The sequence below is a fragment of the Phoxinus phoxinus genome, assembly GCF_949152265.1.
Source record: "Phoxinus phoxinus genome assembly, chromosome: 11".
Lineage (NCBI taxonomy): Eukaryota > Metazoa > Chordata > Actinopteri > Cypriniformes > Leuciscidae > Phoxinus > Phoxinus phoxinus.
Genome location: NC_136886.1, coordinates 17,916,909 through 17,936,205, shown reverse-complemented (window position 1 = coordinate 17,936,205; position 19,297 = coordinate 17,916,909). Strand labels below are relative to the sequence as shown.

General features: G+C 37.1%; 1 protein-coding gene across 3 annotated transcripts in view; it reads left to right on the top strand.

Moving 5' to 3' along the window:
* The first annotated feature begins 58 nt into the window (after window positions 1-58).
* farp2 (FERM, RhoGEF and pleckstrin domain protein 2) overlaps window positions 59-19,297 on the top strand; it is a 50,911-nt gene continuing 31,672 nt past the window's right edge. The window contains exons 1-2 of one of the 3 annotated variants that reach the window (XM_079627904.1): window positions 59-179; window positions 2,583-2,842. In XM_079627904.1, coding sequence (XP_079484030.1) covers window positions 2,639-2,842 — 204 coding nt within the window. In that variant the 5' untranslated portion in view covers window positions 59-179; window positions 2,583-2,638. The remainder of the gene's footprint in view (window positions 180-2,582; window positions 2,843-19,297) is intronic. The other 2 variants (XM_079627902.1, XM_079627903.1) reach the window with 2 other exon arrangements.

Genomic DNA, 19,297 nt, shown 5'->3' with positions numbered 1-19,297 from the left:
CAGGTACACCTCTCAGCCAATAGCTGTCGACGATTTCAGTACGAAACTAAACCAATAAGAAGGCAAGATCTCTCCGAAGTCGTCCAATCAGAACACAGCTTTGGCCACAGTTCGCCTACAACGACGGTCGGACGTGTAACTCATTTAGAGTTGAAGAAATACCAGGCGAAAAAGAAAAGGTATGATGTCGATTTATCACGAAATAGAGATTTAAAGAAAATGCGAACCAGTAATATTGGCAATAGTTTATTCAAACGTGTCTCAGTGAAGCGCACGGTAGAGTTGTATGATCTCTTCGCATGTTTTTGTGGTTTGACTAAACTTTCTCAGTCTTTGTTTCATCTCTGTAATAACAAACAGTGAATTGTGCACTTTTATTTTTCGTTGCAGTTGAGGATATTGTTGTCGGTGTTTGTGAAATACTCTCACACGAGAAGTAGAATGAGTTTGTCGTGAGAGGTTAAGATTGCAGAGATTTTTTTTTTTATCGTAGGTGAATTGGGTGCATGCAGCTTTAACTCATAACTCAACATTACACAGCTCATTTATTTCGTCTTTTCATTTAATAGCTTTTAAAACATTGTTGCATTATCAAGTGCATGATAATTGCTAAAACAAAACGATAAATGGTCGCCCATTATTGTTTAATACAGCGGTAGGAATTGGTCCAAATCTTGGATGAAGTATTCATTCTCAAATATGTTCACTTCATTCCTATGAGGGGAAATGGGTCAATTTGGATCACAGCTTGTAAATGAGTCTGTGCTTTGAAGGCATTCCAGTCAAATTGTTTAAACCAACCTGTTGCATTAAAGAGCCAGAATCAAGAATGATTTTGGATTTAATGCCGAGGGAATGTGATTCTCGTAAAAACAGTGGAGCTTGTTTATTTAGGATGTTGTAGTTGGTCGTGTTACATTGATGCGTTAGTGTTTCCCTTTATTAATCAGACATCATGCAAGTCACTGTGCTAAATGTGACAGTATTTTAGTATTTTGTAAGGGCTCATGTGAGCTTGTCTTGTGTTCATGTCACTGCTGTTGTGCTGGCCAAATGTGACAGGAACTGAATGAAGTGGCATGTGAAAGAAAGTGAGCTGGGTCATAATTATTTTTTCTTAAAGTATGAATCGTGTAATTAAAGATATTTTGAATGTGTAGAGCTGACAATAAATGCATCAGCTCAGATTGGCTCATGCCTATCATATAAAGTTGGGATGAAATGGAAATTCTTCTTTTTTCTAAATGTATCTTTTTTATCTTATTTTGAACGATTCATCCATTTGTGTTTTTTTTTAGCTAATTTTGAATCAATATCGTAACATCGGTTGGACTTCTCGAAACATTTAGTCTAAGTCCTGCTGCTTTCTTAAACTCATCCTCAAGCTTGCATTCAGATCTTGCTTCCAGTTCCATCCAATTAACAACTGATGGAAAGTCCCTGCTATACATTTTTCTTCTTCTTCAATAATCCATTTTACACGGATATATGCCACAATACAGTAGAAAATATCTGACTACATTGATACTTTACATAATAACAGAATAGTTTGCTTGTTCAACACTTAGAATAGATAATAGTTTACTAGTTAGAAACAAGTCAAAACAAAGATGAACTTGCCAGGTGGAAAGTGTACAAGTGTAAAGTATTTTAATTTAGATAAGATTTTAAATTGTAGTAGAATGATTTGAACTGTGCAATATTTGTCTTTTAAAGGATGATGTTCACCTTCAGATTGTTAAATGGTTAGTTCACCCAAAAATTAAATTTCTGTTATTAATTACCCACTTTCATGTCGTTCCAAACCCGTAAGACATTTGTTCATCTTCAGAACACAAATTAACATATTTTTTTATGAAGAGAGCTTTCTGTTCTCTCCATAGACACCTACTCAACTACACTTCAAAAAGTTCACAAAGAGATTGTAAAACTAGATACTCATATTAATTGAGTTATTTAGTCCAAATTTTCTGAAGAGACACGATCGCTTTAGGCTATATGATGAACAGATTTAATTTAGGTTTTTATTCACATATATACATTCATCAACTCTCACATCAGTTATGATAAACGGAACTCAAGCATGTTTGCTTGACGTGTGATTGACTGTATATTCGCTGTGAATAAAAGCCTTAAAAGAAAATTTGGACTAAACCACTCAATTCATATGGATTAGTTTTATGATCTCTTTATAAACTTTTTGAAGCGTCAAAGTGTCAGTTGCGTAGCTGTCAATGGAGGGACAAAAAATCTCTCAGATTTCATCCCCAATTATTTTTTTATTTGTTTCGAAGATGAATGAAAGTTTTACATGTTTAGAATGACATGAGGGTGAGTAATTGATGAGAGAATTTAAATTTTTGGGTGAACTATCCCTTTAATGATGAATGATTTAGGTCATTATGTTCAGTGGTGGGAATAATTACTATCTTTGTAGATCCAGTTTCATCTGTTTTCATAATATTATCTTCTTTGAATCCTGGTGTAGTCCTTTTATAATCTGCCATGATATCAATTCCTGTATAACTAGCGTGATATTTAATTTCATTGTGTCATTTCTTTGATTGTTGTGTTGTCTCCAGGCTGGGGTGTGTATATATATGTGTGAGAGAGGGGGTAGGCTGCATCGGGAGCAGCTATGGGTGAGATCGAGGGCACCTACCGCACCTTGCAGACCCCTGCAGGGACACGGCTCGGAGCTCAGAACAACACCGGCATCAGCACCCTGGAGCCCGGGCAGAGCCTCAGTGCGGCTATGGGAGCGGGAGGGAAAGGCCTCAACAAGGGCCTTCAGATCCGCGTCCAGGGCCTGGACGATGCTCAGGAGTTCTATGAGCTTGAGGTGAGACACTTCATCAATTTCTTTTTGTTTCTGTTCATCCATGTCTGTTCATCATCTTATCGGCCTGGGTGAGACTTCCTGAATATTTTATTTGTAATAAAAAAAAATGTTCACCAATATAAAATATGTACAGGTGAAACTCAAAAAATTTAATTTATTTCAGTAATTCAACTTCAAAGGTGAAACTAATATATTATATAGACTCATTACATGCAAAGTGAGATATTTCAAGCCTTTATTTGTTATAATTTTGGCTTAGCCTACAGTATATGAAAACCCCAAATTCAAAATTAGAATATTGTGAAAAGGTTTTTATAGCTGTAAGCCATAATCATCAAATGGCTTATTGCACGATATTCAAATTTTTCGAGTTTCACCTGTATTTTTAATTTGACCGTTCAAAAGCCATTACTCCAGATTTCAGTGTCAGATGATCCTTCAGAAATCATTCAAACATGCTGATTTGTGCTCAAACGTTTCTTATATTATTATATTATTCATGTTAAAAACAGTACTGGTTTATTTTTTGTGATAATGATACATATTTTCAGGATTTTTTTGATGAATAGATTTCAGTAGAATAGCATTTATTTTAAACAAAATCTTTTGTAATTTTTGGTCATTATGGTCAATTTAATGCATCTTGGCTGAATAGAAGTATTAGCCTAATAAAAAAAAAAGGCTTACTAACCCCACACATTTGAATCACGTGACATTTTTCATGTGCTGAAATGTTTTAGTTATAATACGTGTAAGAAAATAGTGCTTTATATTGCTTATAAATTGTTAGTAGACAAAAATAAGTATAATTAAATATAAATCTTTATTTCTATAGCTTAGGCTACTCTTTGGTTCTTCTTGACTACAATGGCTGTTGTTGGAACTTCTGAAGTGATGCATATCATGTATTGTTAACTTACACCCTGATCATACTTTTTTATAGTTGTCTGGTTAATTGTTTGCCTGGTTCTTTTGTTTGTTTGATTTTTCCACTGCACAAATATTGTACGTTTGCTATTGTGTTTGCAAAGCTACCCAAAGTTTATTTAAAAATAAGCGCACTGTAGCAACTGTGTTTGGTTTTGTCCATTTGCGGCTGTGCTGGAGAATGTAAACGACCGTCTCTCCGGAGACCGCTGGCAGTCTTGCTTTTGCGTGCCGGTTGTGGTGGGTGACAGCTGCCACATGGCTTTAGCTCTTAAATCCTTCGTCTTTAAGTCTGTTTTACACCCAAGGCCTGAAGTCACTTTCTAAGTGCTAGCCTGGGTGTAGTTACACATCTTACAAATGTATTGTCTCCTTTGATGTTGTTTATTAATCACAATGGGTGAAATGATCTGAAAAAGCAAAAGTCTTTGGGTAAAATGTGTTGCTTGAATTTCCTACAATATGACACCAGCATTTGACTGCAAAATTACATGAGCGGGGCAAGATTTAAGGTCTTGTTTGTGGGTTTGTGCACTTTTGAGATTAGCAGTGTGGCTTTTAAAACACTTTTACTATTGCCTCTGCTCAGTCAAGGACTTGGAAACATTTCACTGGCTTTACTGCGGCAACACCTGAATTTATCTTAACCTCTCCTTATATTTTGCTGGGCTGACAGTGACACGGAAGATTATCTAGATTATGTTAAATGTGGTGTTATAAGACAGCCTAACTGTTTTAGTGGACTGAGGATGAAACTTCCCATAATTAGATCAGATAACAGTATGCTTTGAATTCCCCTGTTACAAAGATCAAACACGGGAGAGTGGAAAATGGTCATTATCCAGCTTTATTAGGCTACAGGACTCTGGAATGTGGTGGTGCCACCAAACATGCTGTACTGAAGCAGAGAGACCCTGCTGGAGGTAAATGACTGTTCATATTATGTCTAGATAATGGAAGAACAATGGGGTCAGCTCTGGTTCAAAGATTTATTACCATTTCTAGTGTTCCCCAGGAGTGCATTGGGACTTGTTTTCCATTACTCTTTATTTAGCACTGCCAAGTGCTTATGAATTGCGGTATTGATTGATCTGTTGTCGGATGATGTGGATGTTTTATTAGGCAGATTGTGTTTAATGATTCATAAGGCAACACGGCTTCGTGATCTGTTCCATGATGCACAAACCGGCGATAACGCAGTCTGGTGTTGCTCATGAAAGGGTTTTGTTTATTCTCGGCAGGAGTGTGTGTGCACGTGCACGTGTGTGCTCACCGTATTGTGGGTCTGATGTCATGTTGCCACATCTGTTTCCAAGATGGGACTGTGTTCTCGTAAGCACACCCAGGTACTCGAGTGTGAGAGCTGTGGGAAAGAGCTACCAGACCAAAGAAATAAAGACAGATGTGCTGAACTTCTGTTCATGTTAGTCTAAACAAACAAAGTATGCATTGTCTGGTGATGATGGTTGTAATGAGACTGTTTTTGATTCACTTTTTTCAAATGTACAAGTTTGAAACGCCAGATTTGTTCTAGGGCTAAATGATATACACCGCTTCAGCATCGACATCGCGATGTGTGCATCCGCGATAGTCACATTGCAAGATGTGCGATGTCAAGTAAGTAGGCATCGTAGTTGATCTGTGATACGATCGGACCAGGCCCCAAGATTCTGAACTCATGTGATTAGCAGATTCATTGCAAAGCTTAACCATCATAGAGTGAAAGTTTATCTTTTGAGCGTGTTTTTAAGGCTTGTCAATTTAATTCAAGCGAGAAAAGACGCAAAAGAATTTAATTCAGAACTCGTGCTGTTTTCACGCAGACGTCATGCGAACACCGAATTCAGTTCTCTTTATGCCCATCTTGGCGAGTATCTTCGTAAGCACAGTCACTTATGTGAACGTAAACAATTGAGAAAGTATCATTATTGGATCATGTTTGTCGAACAACAGAAGACAAAGAGAAAATCCCCCTTAACAAAGATTAATTTAGGGCCCTTTCACACCTACCTTGTTTGGTCCAGATTTTCTGACTTTTAGTTTGATCCGAATCAAAATTACAGGTGTGAAACCTCCCTCGGACCAAAAGAGGTAGTCTCGGTCCGGATCAAACTGAACAAAGGTTTGGTTCGTTTCTAGTGTGAAAGCATTTTCTGTATGGTCCGGACTTTCAGACCATTTACAGGAAGTTCCGGTGGCTCCCGCGTAGCCGAAGAAGACGGAAGATAGCAGGAAAAATGAACCATAATAAGTCAACTGGAAAAAACTCTTGCAGTCTTCCCCTTCGTCTGTTCATTCATTGTTGTCAAAGTAACCCGCTGAATTGACAACACGCTGACGTCAGATGCACGTTCTTTTACAAACAAATCAATATCAAGATGCAGCAGACATAGATGATGACTACAGGACGCAAGTATGTTGTGTAAAGTTCTTTAGTACGCTCGCATAATTGCAATGTAAAACCAAACCAAAACTTATCGAATAAATAAAATGTATAAAAACATTAACTTTGGTTCGGACCTTGGTGCGGCCTTTCAGGTGTTAAAACGCCCTTAATTTATACAGTGCAGACTATGCAGTGTTTTATATTTGACTTTACCTGAATTTTTGTACCTGAATACTGTAAGACTTTTACCTGAAAAGCATAAAAAAGCATTTTCTATGCAGATGCACTCCCCTACAAAATCACCCCGTCATTATAGAATGATTAACTCTTTCCAAATAGAGCTATTAAAGCAACTTGCACTGACGTATCTTAAAATATGTCAGTGTCATTGTTTGTCTCAAGATGCACACCAGTAATGTTTTTTTTCTAAGCCATGTTTAAAAAGGCTACTTAAATGTCCTAATTTAACTAAGGCCTAATCCTCTCTTAATCTAATCCCTGTCTGTGAGACCCAGGCCATATTGATAAACGGCTATGCATGTAGGTACTAATTGTTCAATACTTTAAAGGCCAATAAAAAGTATTAAAGCGGAAATATAAATTAGAAAACTAGTCAGTCTCACGGACAGACTGTTTGTTTGGTATTAGTGTTCGTCCGTTCTAATCTGTACTTCATTTTTTTTTAATGGTTTTAAACATAAATTGGCAGCTGTTACTTACAGCTGTTTGATTTTAGAAACTGACAGGTCCATATAGTCTGTAATGATTTGTCATAAGGGCGTGTGCATATTGGGCACTAGTCTGTTTTTTCTGACTCAAACCTCATTCCCAGTTCACCCGGAAACCCACTGACCTGCTCTTCTCGTCTGTGAGCCGCTCCTCTGCATCGCCAACTTGTAATTTGTGTTGCCATCTAAACGCTGAAGGCTTGCAGCAATCCCAGCCTCAGCATGTATTTCTGGATATGGGTTTGTTCTCTCCTCCACAGCGTCTGCCCGAGTAATAATTTTCTCCAACTTTGAAATCAGGGAAAACCTATATATGGACTTTTATTCCTTAGTTGGATGTAATCTTTATTTTGCTTTTTGGGCTTTGTAACCAATTTTGTGAATATTTGTGCTAGGTGTAAATGAAACTCATTTGATACTAATATTTGATCAAGGAAAATGGTCTAAATTGCGCTATATTGTTTCACCAGTGCTGACACTTTGCACGCTACAGTAGAAGTGTCCGTTATGGTGATGCGTCAACACCTCATTTCTATTTTTGACACGTTAATGAACTATACCAGAGACACTTTATTTGTCTGAAATACAGTGTTTTTCCTGGAAAAGTACAGCTATTAATTGTATTAGTTACATCATGTTTAATTTAAACGTATAACAATCAAATACAGATTGTGTAATGTTTCTTGTTTTTGGTCTACTAATTTAAATCCTATTACTGTTCAAAAGTTTGGTGTTAGTAATATTTTTTTTTCTTATGCACACCAAGACTGCATTTATTTGATCCAGTGAAATAATACAGTATAAATGGTAATATTGTGAAATATTAATACAATTTACAATAACTGATTTCTATTTTAATATATTTTAAAATGTAGTGTATTCCTGTTATGGCAAAGCTGAATTTTCTGTAGTCATTACTCCAGTCTTCAGTGTCACATGATCCTTCAGATCATGGTGCTAAAAAAATCATTCTTATTAATGTTGAAATCCTGTGAAATCCAGAAAAAACTGTGATACTTTTTAAAGGATTATTATATAAATAGAAAGTTTTTAAAAGCTTTATTTGAAATAGAACTCTTTTGTAACATTTATAATGTCTTTACTGTCACTTTTAAACAATTTAATGCATCCTTGCTTAATAAAAGTATTACTTTTTGCAAGTCTTGCTGACCCCAAACTTTTGAACGGTAATGTATGTGGTTATAGTAGTAATATAATGATCATAGTCAATTATTATATGATGGATTTCTGTTGAAATTAAAGTAGGATAGATAAGCTGTGTCTGAAAGTATGCGAAGAAGAACTGTTCTTTAGATATGGGCTGTAAATACATTCCTGGACACACTTCATCTGCCGCTATCCTTTGACCCGCCTTTTCTTTGATCTATGACATATAACAGCCACAAAAATAATTTACTTGGCTGTTGTTAAAGTACAATAACCACAGAGGAACAACTTTCTTGGTACCTATAGCGCTTGCACATGCTCTCTCTTAGTTTTTTACATTTCGAATTTCGTGGCTCTACAGCTCCCATTGCATAATGGGAAAGTGAAGTGTCCACTGGCTCCATACTTCAGAATCTCTGGTTATTGTTTGCCTACTGTATCATGATTCATGCTGTATATTCTGAAATGCTACCAATATGACATGTTTTTTGCATATTACATACTAGGGAGATGCGCATATTTGGTCAATCATGATAGTCAATCACCCCTTTTTGTCTAGTCTATTTTCAAGCTTACAGCTGATTGGTTGGTGGCAGTGCTTATCCTGAGATGATTTGTTGCCTTGATATTTCCAGTATAAACAGGCTTGAGACACTCTGACTGTCAGACGTCTGGCTCCCTGTGTGTTTTTGTTCAATAGGCCAATAGGAAGTGATGAGGAAGCCGCTACAACAGCCCAAACTTCCTGTTCCATCCACACCCATGGGACGACACAGGCCTCTGCTCGCTCTCCCAGATAATCACCCAAGCTGTCAGTCAAAGTCACAGACAGGCTTTTTGCCTTAGTTTATGTGTGTGCGTGTCTGTGTGTGCATATTAGTTCTACACAAGTGTTATTTTAGTATCAATGAGATACTACGGTATTGTTTTTTTTTTTTTTTACTTTCGGTTAAAGGATTTTTGTAATGGGTTAGGTTTTTTGTGTGTTATTTTTTTAGTTAAAAAACAGTCTATATAGTTTAATAATTTTTATTTTAGTTTGAGTTATTTTAGTACATCAAGTTAAACTAAATGAAAATAAAAAGTGTGTGTGTGTGTGTGCGTCTACATATAAATATATAAAATATTACAACAGTTAAAGTAACACCAGGTAACTTTTGCTCTCGGGGTCCCCCTAGAGTTGGGAAACAGTATTGTCCTCTACTACTGTCGTAAACTCTGTCATCCTACATGCACGTGCATTTGTTGACAACCATGATAGCCCAGAACACTGTAGGAGGAGTTCACATGCAGGTGTTCTGCTTGCATCGCGTGTGAAATGTCTTCATCCAGGTACAGTGGCATATATTTCAGCATGTCATGATATGAGTATAATTATTTTTATGGGTTTTATTTTTTTCAAACGACAAATGATCGCGATGCTCACGTTTACAAGCCAGCGTCATTATAGCGTTTTACTGAATCTATATGATACTTCAATGCAATGTTTGAGTGGTAGATATAATAACCATATATCGTCCATATTATAATATCAAGCTACCATAGATGAATCTGCAAATTTTACAAATCGATTTGCATTATAGCTTGAGGCAAGACAAATAAACAAATATCACAGACATGTTAGGTATCCTAAAATATGATTTTGTACATCTTATATATTTACTTGCAAGAATGTAGCCCCTACCAAACTTGTACACACCCTTTAGACATAGGCTTTCATTTGATATTTGAAAGTCCGCATCGGTCGGGCATAGGGTTGCCACCTTTGATTTGTGAAAAACCGGGACACTCAGATTATTATTATTTTTGGGGGTCTGAGTCTGAGTTGTAGGTTGTAAATAGTATTTTCTTTGACACTGGTAGCTCATCCGATTTTGTTGTGTTATCCTCCTCGTCCGTCTCTCCCCCCATTTCACACAATAGATGTAAATAGACAGTTTTTAAAAAGCTAGCTAGCAACTAAACTCACACTGCATCATCTTGGATGTGTGTTGATGCGCGCGCGACCGACCGACCAACCGACAGCACAGGCAGTTGCTAGGCGATAAGTTGAGCTTCCAATCAAATAAAAGTAAAAGCCTGGCATTATTGGCCAATCCACTGTTTTACCCGTTTTTACCATGGTTTTTACCCGTTTACGGACACAGGATTGGATGTACTGTACACAACTATGAAGAAAACACAGTAACAGTAGACGGAAACGGTTTAATTTGAAACCAGGAAATTCTACTTTAGAAGTATATTTTCACAAAAAAACGGGACAATTCGTGTCCCGGGAAAGAATATTAATTTTCTGGGACTGTCGCTCAAAAAAAGAGAACAATCCCTGGAAAACCGGGACGGGTGGCATCGGGCACTCCTCCTCCGTCCTCCTCCTTCAGCTCACGCCAGCGAGAAAACGCTGTTGATCCTCATTCTGCCTTTAATGCGATCACTTTCTCGTTTCCTCTTTTTGCTTTCCTCCGACAAAACCTTTGCTTTCTTGCTTTTCTGTGCTGCTTCGGCCATGACTATAACATTTGGCAAACAAACGCTAGTTTGGCTCGCACGTCCGATTTTAAGGAAGTGGGGGTGGTGGTGGAAGTGACGTATATGCCGTAAAGCAGTCGAATTTTGTAGTTCTCTTTGTTCGCCGGTTACTACCCGAAACCCGAAGTTTAAAAGTACGGTTAAAAACGCTACAGACCCCGTCAGGCTATGGCAGACGTGTCATTCAACCTATTGTAAGTCGATGTACCATCACAAGAGACTTGGAAATAGATTATTAAGGTTGAAAAGTTACCTAGAGCTGCTTTAACTTTCATTTTATGATATTACTTATGTAACAAGTGGTTTTAGTTAACTATAAAAACCCTATTTCTACAGGAGTCAAATCTATTCGATAAATTGCCATTCGAGTGCATACAAAACTACAACATTGAATTTGTTGTCATAACAAGGACTCCGGCAGCTGTGATGGTGTGGGCTCGTCTTAGAACATCGGTTTTTATAATTTAGTTTCGCCATATGTTTTCTCAGCTCTTGAAACAAAGAGAGAACATGCACGCATACACATTTGCATGGAATTTGACCAGTGCACGCAGCACGCCATTCAAGCCCTACTGTGACCTTCTGAGGAATCTATTGGAGAGCTGGGGCTCTGCGGGGGGAACGGCAGAAATAGACAGCATTAAACGGAGACTGCAGAGAACTCTCGCACAACCCAGGGCCAGAGCATGCTGCATTTTAGGAGATCCCCTGCTTTCAGTCCTGAAGAGAGGCAGAAGAGGTTGTGTGTGTGGTAGCATGTCACACTAGTTCTCTTACTGAGCTGACTCTGTGCCAGGACCAGGAACCTTGCCAAATACTCTCCAATGAGGGTCTGTTCACAGCTGCTTGCGGAGAGAGAGGGTAGAGAGCCCCCTTTATCTGCTCAATGACACTATGCAACAGATATAAATACACCTTAGCCATGTAATAATGTCCTCTTTGTCTGGACAAATACTTTTTATGAAACTCTACAAATTTATCGCCGGTCTGCGAGTTTTGGTGATGATGCATCAAAATGTTACATTTATACTTGCTACACTGACTTTTGGGTCAATGACATTATTATATTTTTTTCTGTACAGATCTGTAAAAAACCTACATTACAAACGCAATTCGTGCATAGACTACACTATTTTGAATAAACCTCTTGAATGAATTAACATGTTTTTAATTTCTGAATTAAAAATAATTTTGATTATTTTTTGGGCGGTATTAAGTCAACTTAATCCTTTGTCCTGATATCAGAGAGAATTGTTCAAGAAAAAATTTTGGTTTCACTTTATTTTGATAGTCCCTTTAACACATGCTGTTGACTAAGTAACGTTGCACCTACGTGTCTACTAACTGTCATTAGAGTGCTAGTAGAGTATTAGAAGACTGATAGGGTTAGAATACGTTGGTATAAATAAGTACACACAAGTACTGTAATAAAGTTTATATTTTGGATATAAACTGATGTCTACAGAAGCGATCACAGAGTAAATCGCCTTTTGAAAGTAAATTGACGCTTCAAATACCAATTATATTGTTACACCATTAAGTGGCAACAAGTGACAATTAAAAATCTATTTGTCATTGAATCATTCAAGAGATCCGTTCAAAAAGCTGATTCATCCAGTAAAGAAACAAGTGAAGTATTTATTGTCTTTTCAGAATCATGGGAAAATCGTGTGATTCTCAATTTATCCAGTATCGTGCAGCTCTACTTGATAGTTGGGTTGTTGTTTTTAGAGTCATTAATTTTACATTTACATTTATTCATTTAGCAGACGCTTTTATCCAAAGCGACTTACAAATGAGAAACAATAGAAGCAATTAAACTAGCAGTAGGACAACCGTATGTAAGTGCTATGACCCTTCACAGTACAATCCAACATATTTTTTTTTTTTTTTTTTTCACAGTTTATGGGAGGAAAAATAGTATAAAGTTTTTTTTTTAAATCAATATTTTAAACTATTTGAAAGTATTTTCTTTTTCTTTATTGTGCACACTTTTATCATTTTCTTTGTGAATATTTGCAAGAACTTTCGATAAACATTACTCCATGATTCATGTAGGTCATAAAACTGATCTGTCCTGACTTTACACACTTGTAATTCAATCTTGGGCTTGCTCTCCATTGATGTTCAAGTAAAAATAGACACTAATTGCTGCATTGGATGTTTGAACTGGCTCAGGCCTTGAAAAAACAGCCTGTCTTTTAAAAGCTGAGAATGTCCAGTGGCCAGAAATGGTTTTTGATCCTACACAGACCTGGAAACATTCACATTAAAAGACATTTCCTGTTCTTCAATGGCTTTAATGGCATAACAGAAAGTAAAACATGCCTTTCAAAAACGTTGGCTCCATGTGCCAACGTTAATCCGTATTGGCGAAATTCCTACCTTATAATGTCTGTGTTTTTCTTTTTTAATAAAACAATGTGTGTTGTGTAAGACTGTGCAGAGGCCCAAAGTAGACATTCCCTCTGTGTTTATGTAGACGCTGTACCCAGATTCTTTCCTTTGTTAATGTTGGAGCAGTTTTTGAATGTGCTTTCAGACTCAAAACAACTGTAACTGACAGTGAGGGAGCAGCAGTGACAGCAGGTAAATGGGCGGCTCTACAAAGAGAGGGTTAATTGGGATTGGTCAGTAGGCTCGGGGCTCCGCCCACACCTCAGCACCAGGAAGCCCAGGAACACTGGGCCTTTTTATTCATCCTGTAACAACAGAGGAAAGAAGCACTGGCATTCACTCCCTGCTTTGTGTTTAAGAGACCTGCAGAGCGATGAAAATGTGTGTGTGTGCTTTAATGAATATATATGAATGCGTTTTGTTTGTGTGAGGCACAGATGAGTCTTTGTGGAGGGGTCAGTGCAGTGAGGGGGCTGCTTCGATCATTGGGAATGCGGAACAGTGGAGACGGGCTTGCTGATGGGATTTCGGAGGAGGGAGTGGAGCAGGACTTGTCCAGCATGAGCAAACAAGCTCATAAATAGTTCAGTTGACAGACTAAAGAGTAGTGAGTGGGAGGAATGGGGTGGGTGGGAGTAGGCATGTTGTGTGTATTGGGCAGATTGTGTTGGTTTGGCATAACCAGTATAGCAAGTAGTACAACCTTAGCCTTTGGACAAGTCTTTAAACGTTAAAGACTTTTTAGATGATTTTTATTCTTTAGGGTCTCCGGTTGTGAGTTTCTTTGTGTCTGACAACTTTAAAACGAGAATCCTCAAAAATAATGGCAAATGTCACTATTTATTTTGTAGTTGCTTGGAATGACCTAAGATTCAGTTTTGTTGCTATAATATATATATTTTTTTTTACACCAAGAGTTCAGTTGTTTAATTGTTTAACAACACTGAGGTCCTTTAGTAGTGATCAACAGATATAGATTTTTCAGTGTGTGTGATACCAATAACTAGAGGGCAAGATGGTTGATAATTTGAGATGCATTTGATATTAGGGATGCCAAAAGTTCCAATACTAAAAATGTTCAATTAAGATGGAAGAATACTAGGGATCTACTATATTTCAGTGCCGATATATCGGTTATCGGCCAAATGTTTTGGTCACATGACTTAACTACACACGATAAGGTCAGAATTACTGCTTATATATATTTAGAAATTTATTTTTTTAGGTGTTGTGTAGGATTGAGTGATGTAGAAAAAGGTATGAATATGTGCTTTATAAGCAGGGATGCACAACTTTTTTATGGTCTGGTTCTCAAGGTTCTATCAAAGCTGATACATTTTAATTATAATGATTGAGATGTACACACATGCTGAAATTAGACAAGCATTTACTTAAATTAAATGCTTATGTTAATCAGCTATGGGGTCTATGCCAATCATCTCAAAATAGTCAGTTTGTTTTGATTATTAAAAATGTATTGTTGCTTTTTCTTGTGCAGCATAGCAACAATGACAAAACGGCTTTCTAATAGTAAGTCACAAGATGCACAATCTACCACATCAGTACAGTCAGCTTTAGGAAGCCTCGCACACACTCCCTCATTTGGCCTGCTTAACGTCCTCCATACGATGCAATTAGTGGAACAAATTAGTGACTGCTTTGAGAGAGCTGGCCATGAGGAAAATCCTAGAGGCCAGCATCTCTTGATTGCTTCAAGTCCCCGCCACCCCCAACTCAGATGACAACTTTTCCCATCTCTCACTCTGATGTAATTTAAGGGTGTTGAAGCGTGACAGATTTGGCTTTTCATTGGTTTGGCCCTGTTGGCGGCCGTCACTGACTTTGACCTTAAGTCGGGATTTGCTCAAGCACAAATCAAGTTCACTACAGAGCCTTTCCAAAGAGACTTAATATGTTAATATATTGGTTTAATTTAAACAATGGCAGTACTAAACTGGTATGCAATCGAGATGGTTCAGAATAAATTCCATGTGCATTTTTGTTTCGTTGTATAAACTTGTGTGGTGTCACCTGTGCATGTGCGAGTGATCTGAGCACATAAAGCACATTACAAAACTAAAATAAAGCAAGTAGTGCTTATGTTATTGCGTAATTTAGAACTTCTTTATAGAAAACAACAGAAATATGCTTTCACAATTCACAATTAATCCCAGCACATGCAAGAATAATGTCCAATCAATTTTACAATGTTAGTGGTCATTCATACAAAACACGTTTTTCCGGTTATAAACGTGAAACAGGCCAGCGATGCAGTAAAAAAAAAGTAAGATCTAGAGACACGTTTTTTTTTTTAATTGAGCGCAGCTTTTTTCGAATGCTTTGTCATGCACGAAACACTGCAAAAGACGCAAGCGCAACAGTCAAATATGTCCATCTAGCACTTATTTACATTGAAAAACAGTGGAAAAGTAACACGGTTGAATGGAAAAAATGCATTCCGTGTGAACCGGACCTTACAACTCATCTACACACGAGAGATTTGATTAAATCCCATTACACCTACAACTAGATAATGTGTTGCTTTGTGCTGTGCATGTTGAATACGTACTATTCCTGTTTAACTGCACTCTGGGAGTTTAGTTCATAAGGCTGGCTTTAGCGATATAACCATCTGGGTGACGCAGCACACTGGAGCACTTGGTCAGTAATGCCAGGTACATTAAAACCCTACTCTGATCCTTATTAACTCCCATTTTAAGTGCTGACAAACTCTTTATGTCCAGCTGTCCTAGCCACAGGTGGTGTTCACAGGTCTCTTGCAGGAGCCAGTTGCTTTGATGCATACAATAAGGAATAAAATGTATCATTTGTGTACTATTTGAATGAAATCTCCCTGCTCTGTTTATTTTAAGGGTCAGATTCCTGAAGCATTTAGTTGATGCCTGTAACAGCGAGTGTATTGAGTGAGGGAGTGTGTTAATCTTTGCACTTAAATAAGTCAATGGTCAAACTTGAGAGTAGGGTTAGCTACAATTACTTTTTTGTTCTTGTCATGTATGTTCTTACCACTGTGATGAAAGTCAGGAAAATGTAGCCGTCTGCGGCACATTTCCTGAGAACTTTACCCTTTTACTTCATTCAGATAAATATTGAACTGAATAGGTAATCTAATACAGTCACGTGTTGACTGTTACGTTCATAAAATCATTTGGCTGGGCCTGCTTAATTTTTCTTTTTGCTTTGTGTGATTTGAGTTGATTCATATGATCAACATTCCACAAATTTTAAGTGGATTTTAAGATGGATATCATTGAAAGTAATGACATTTTAGTTTAAAGTCATTCATTCAAAGATTCATCAAAAGATTAATCCCCCCCCACCATTTAGTCTGCATAAACCCGCCCTTCCATAATTTACTTAAAGCTTTCATTATTTTTTAGTACAACTGATACATAGAACCATGTCCCAGCTAGGGGTTGCACGACTACTGATTTCTCCTAGTCTGTTACTAGTCAAAGCAATAGCCGAGTTAATCGAGTACTCGTGGTTGATATAACCATTTTTAAAAAAGACACAAAAAAGTAAGTGTCAACGTGTTTGTTAATTGACAGCTTAATGTATGTAACCATTACGTCTCTTACATGTGTTGTAAAAACATTAAAATAATGGGTTTGATTTGTATTTAACATTGGCAAAATGACATTATAACCAAAACATTAGAGTCTTTGACATCGAACAACTCATTATACAACAATAGCCTCGTCATATAACATTTCACATGTCTTCAACAGTTAAAACAATAATGGATCATTACTCGCATCACTTAGATCTTTACTCAACTCGTTTAAAATAGTTTATAATAGAATAAGACAAAATTCATGCAGTTTATTTGCTGTCTTTTCCCCCTCCCATATATTCTCCTTGGTCGCGGTTTGCTTGCGTTAAGGAATTCAAGCGTCTCCTGATACCGGCCAAGGAAACAATTGTTTTACTCTGTATATGGTTATTGCGTGCTCGAGTACTTTGGCTTCCGACAGCGCTCACTAGTGGTTGAAGTAGTCAACTACCTGACTACCCGACTAGTCCATGCAAGGCCTAGTCCCAGCCCTACGTTTTTTTTTTTTTTTGGATGACCCTTTACATTTGGATGTAGGCTACGTCACGATCTGAAAAAAGAAAAAACTGTCGCTACTGCGAATCAGATGTTGCTTCATACCACTCTTGACTGATTGAACAATTCATCAAAATAACTATTGAGAACATTTATTTGCTTGTCATTCAGACAGAAGCGCTCGTCCTGTATGTTTGTGTATTGTCTTTCATTTATTTTGTCACATTCTATTCATTCAATATAATTTATTTTGCTCTGAGCATGTGGTGCTCAAGATTCAGCAGCCGTGCAACAATAAACACCTGTAATTCATTCATGTAACTGCCATGCATTTACTTAAAGTTAATGATTTACGGCGTTTCTTATTTGGTGTCAAGGTATGGCTGGAATTGTTGCAACTTGCAACATAGCAAACCCTGCTACCTGCTTGGAGTGTGAGAAAGAGATGCCTCCTGCTGAGATCGCAACATGTCCCAACACATCACTCAAACACATGATCACAGATTCTGTACAGACAGACTAAATGGGGGAAAAAGCGTACATGTTAGTGTTAGTTTGGATTCAGCAGTTGCCAATGTAGTCTGACAAATTGGCTTGGTGAATACGAGAAAGATTCCCCAGACGGTGAACATCTGCTGCTCAGTAATCCCAGCCACTGTTGACCCATAAACCCGCCCGACTGACGCTACAACTGTAATAAGGAAACTCCTGCTCGCTGGATAGCGTCTGTGCTTCGAGGGTTCTGCAGACACTGCACTGTGACGCATGGAAAATATGTTACGGGTGGTACTTCCTTGTTGCAGTCAACACCCCGAGTTGATCCATAGCTTAGTTTTGTTATGCTGTTACTTCTAATGGGCTTTTAGTTTAGGGTGCTTGAGGAAGCTGCAGAAAAGAGACTTAATCCAATTATTGCTGAAGTATGTGAACTGACAGTCTAGAATTCTCTTCCAAGCATAAGACACACCTCACACATGGGAACGTCAAAGATGCGTTCAGACGAGCAGTACTGTTTCTTTTCCTTTTTTTTATAGCAGTGTGAGTGATTTTACACCAAAGTCTCTCAATTGGCAACCATTTTTTTTTTTACCTATTTGTAGATTATCCATCTTTTGCAGAGCAGAAGCTACTTTTTCTTTTTTCTTTTTTACATGCAAGACTTCTGATCCATGAGCCGCTATAGGTAAATAACTCGAAGGATAAAGTGCAGTAAACAATAAATCAATATGTGATATAAACCAATGTTTTCAGGATTATGATAATCATTTAAAATAATCGGATAACAAATACCAGTTTGCAATATCAAGCAGCATAACAGACACAGTTTTTGGACTGGTAAAATAATTGAAAGCAAATGTCTAGTCAAATGAAGCAAGTAACTCTTACACTATTATTCAAAAGAGTGAAATGTTATTCAAATTGAAACCTAATGTAAATGTCACATGATCATTCAGAAATCCTTCTAATATGCTGATTTGGTTCTCAGAAACATTTCTTATTATTTTCATGAATTTTGTGTAAACGGTCATACTTTTTTCAGGATTGTTTGAATAGAAAGTACAAAGAACAGCATTTATTTCTTATCAGAAATCTTTATATCATTGTAAATGTCTTTACTGGTCACTTTTGATCAACTTATTGCGTCCTTGCTTATTGCATCTACTTTAATGGGAAAAGGCACAACTTCCTTTCAGTAATATATTTTAGGGCTGGGAAAAAAATATTGATTTGCAAATAAATAAAAAAATCCAATGAATGACGCTGATATCATATTTTTACCAAACCAAAGTTGTTTTTAGGGAATAAAGAAAATCTAGCACAACCAGTGTAGTCTGATTCCCGAAATGAATGACCCTTATAAGCCAGTTATTTTAAATAATAGTTTTTAAAAGAAGAATAACCCTTTTTACACTGTGAAATTAATAGCATTTGGTAGATAAACAGTAGGTTTCTTTCATATGCTTGTAAGATTATAAATTACATTTATAACTGAAATATACCCAAATTAACTTGATCCTTAATTTGTATTAAATTGAGATCTTATGAATCAAATCAGATCTGGAAATCTACCCAGCCCTGATGCATTTCATTCAATTCTAACAACAATTTTATCATAATTTTTTCTTCAGATCAAATAAACGCTATTACCGGTAAACTATTTTCCAGGCCGGTCCAACTAACATTGTGCATTCTAACACACAAGCAATGTTTCCATCAAAAAAAGCATTTTTTTTAATTTGTTGATTCTT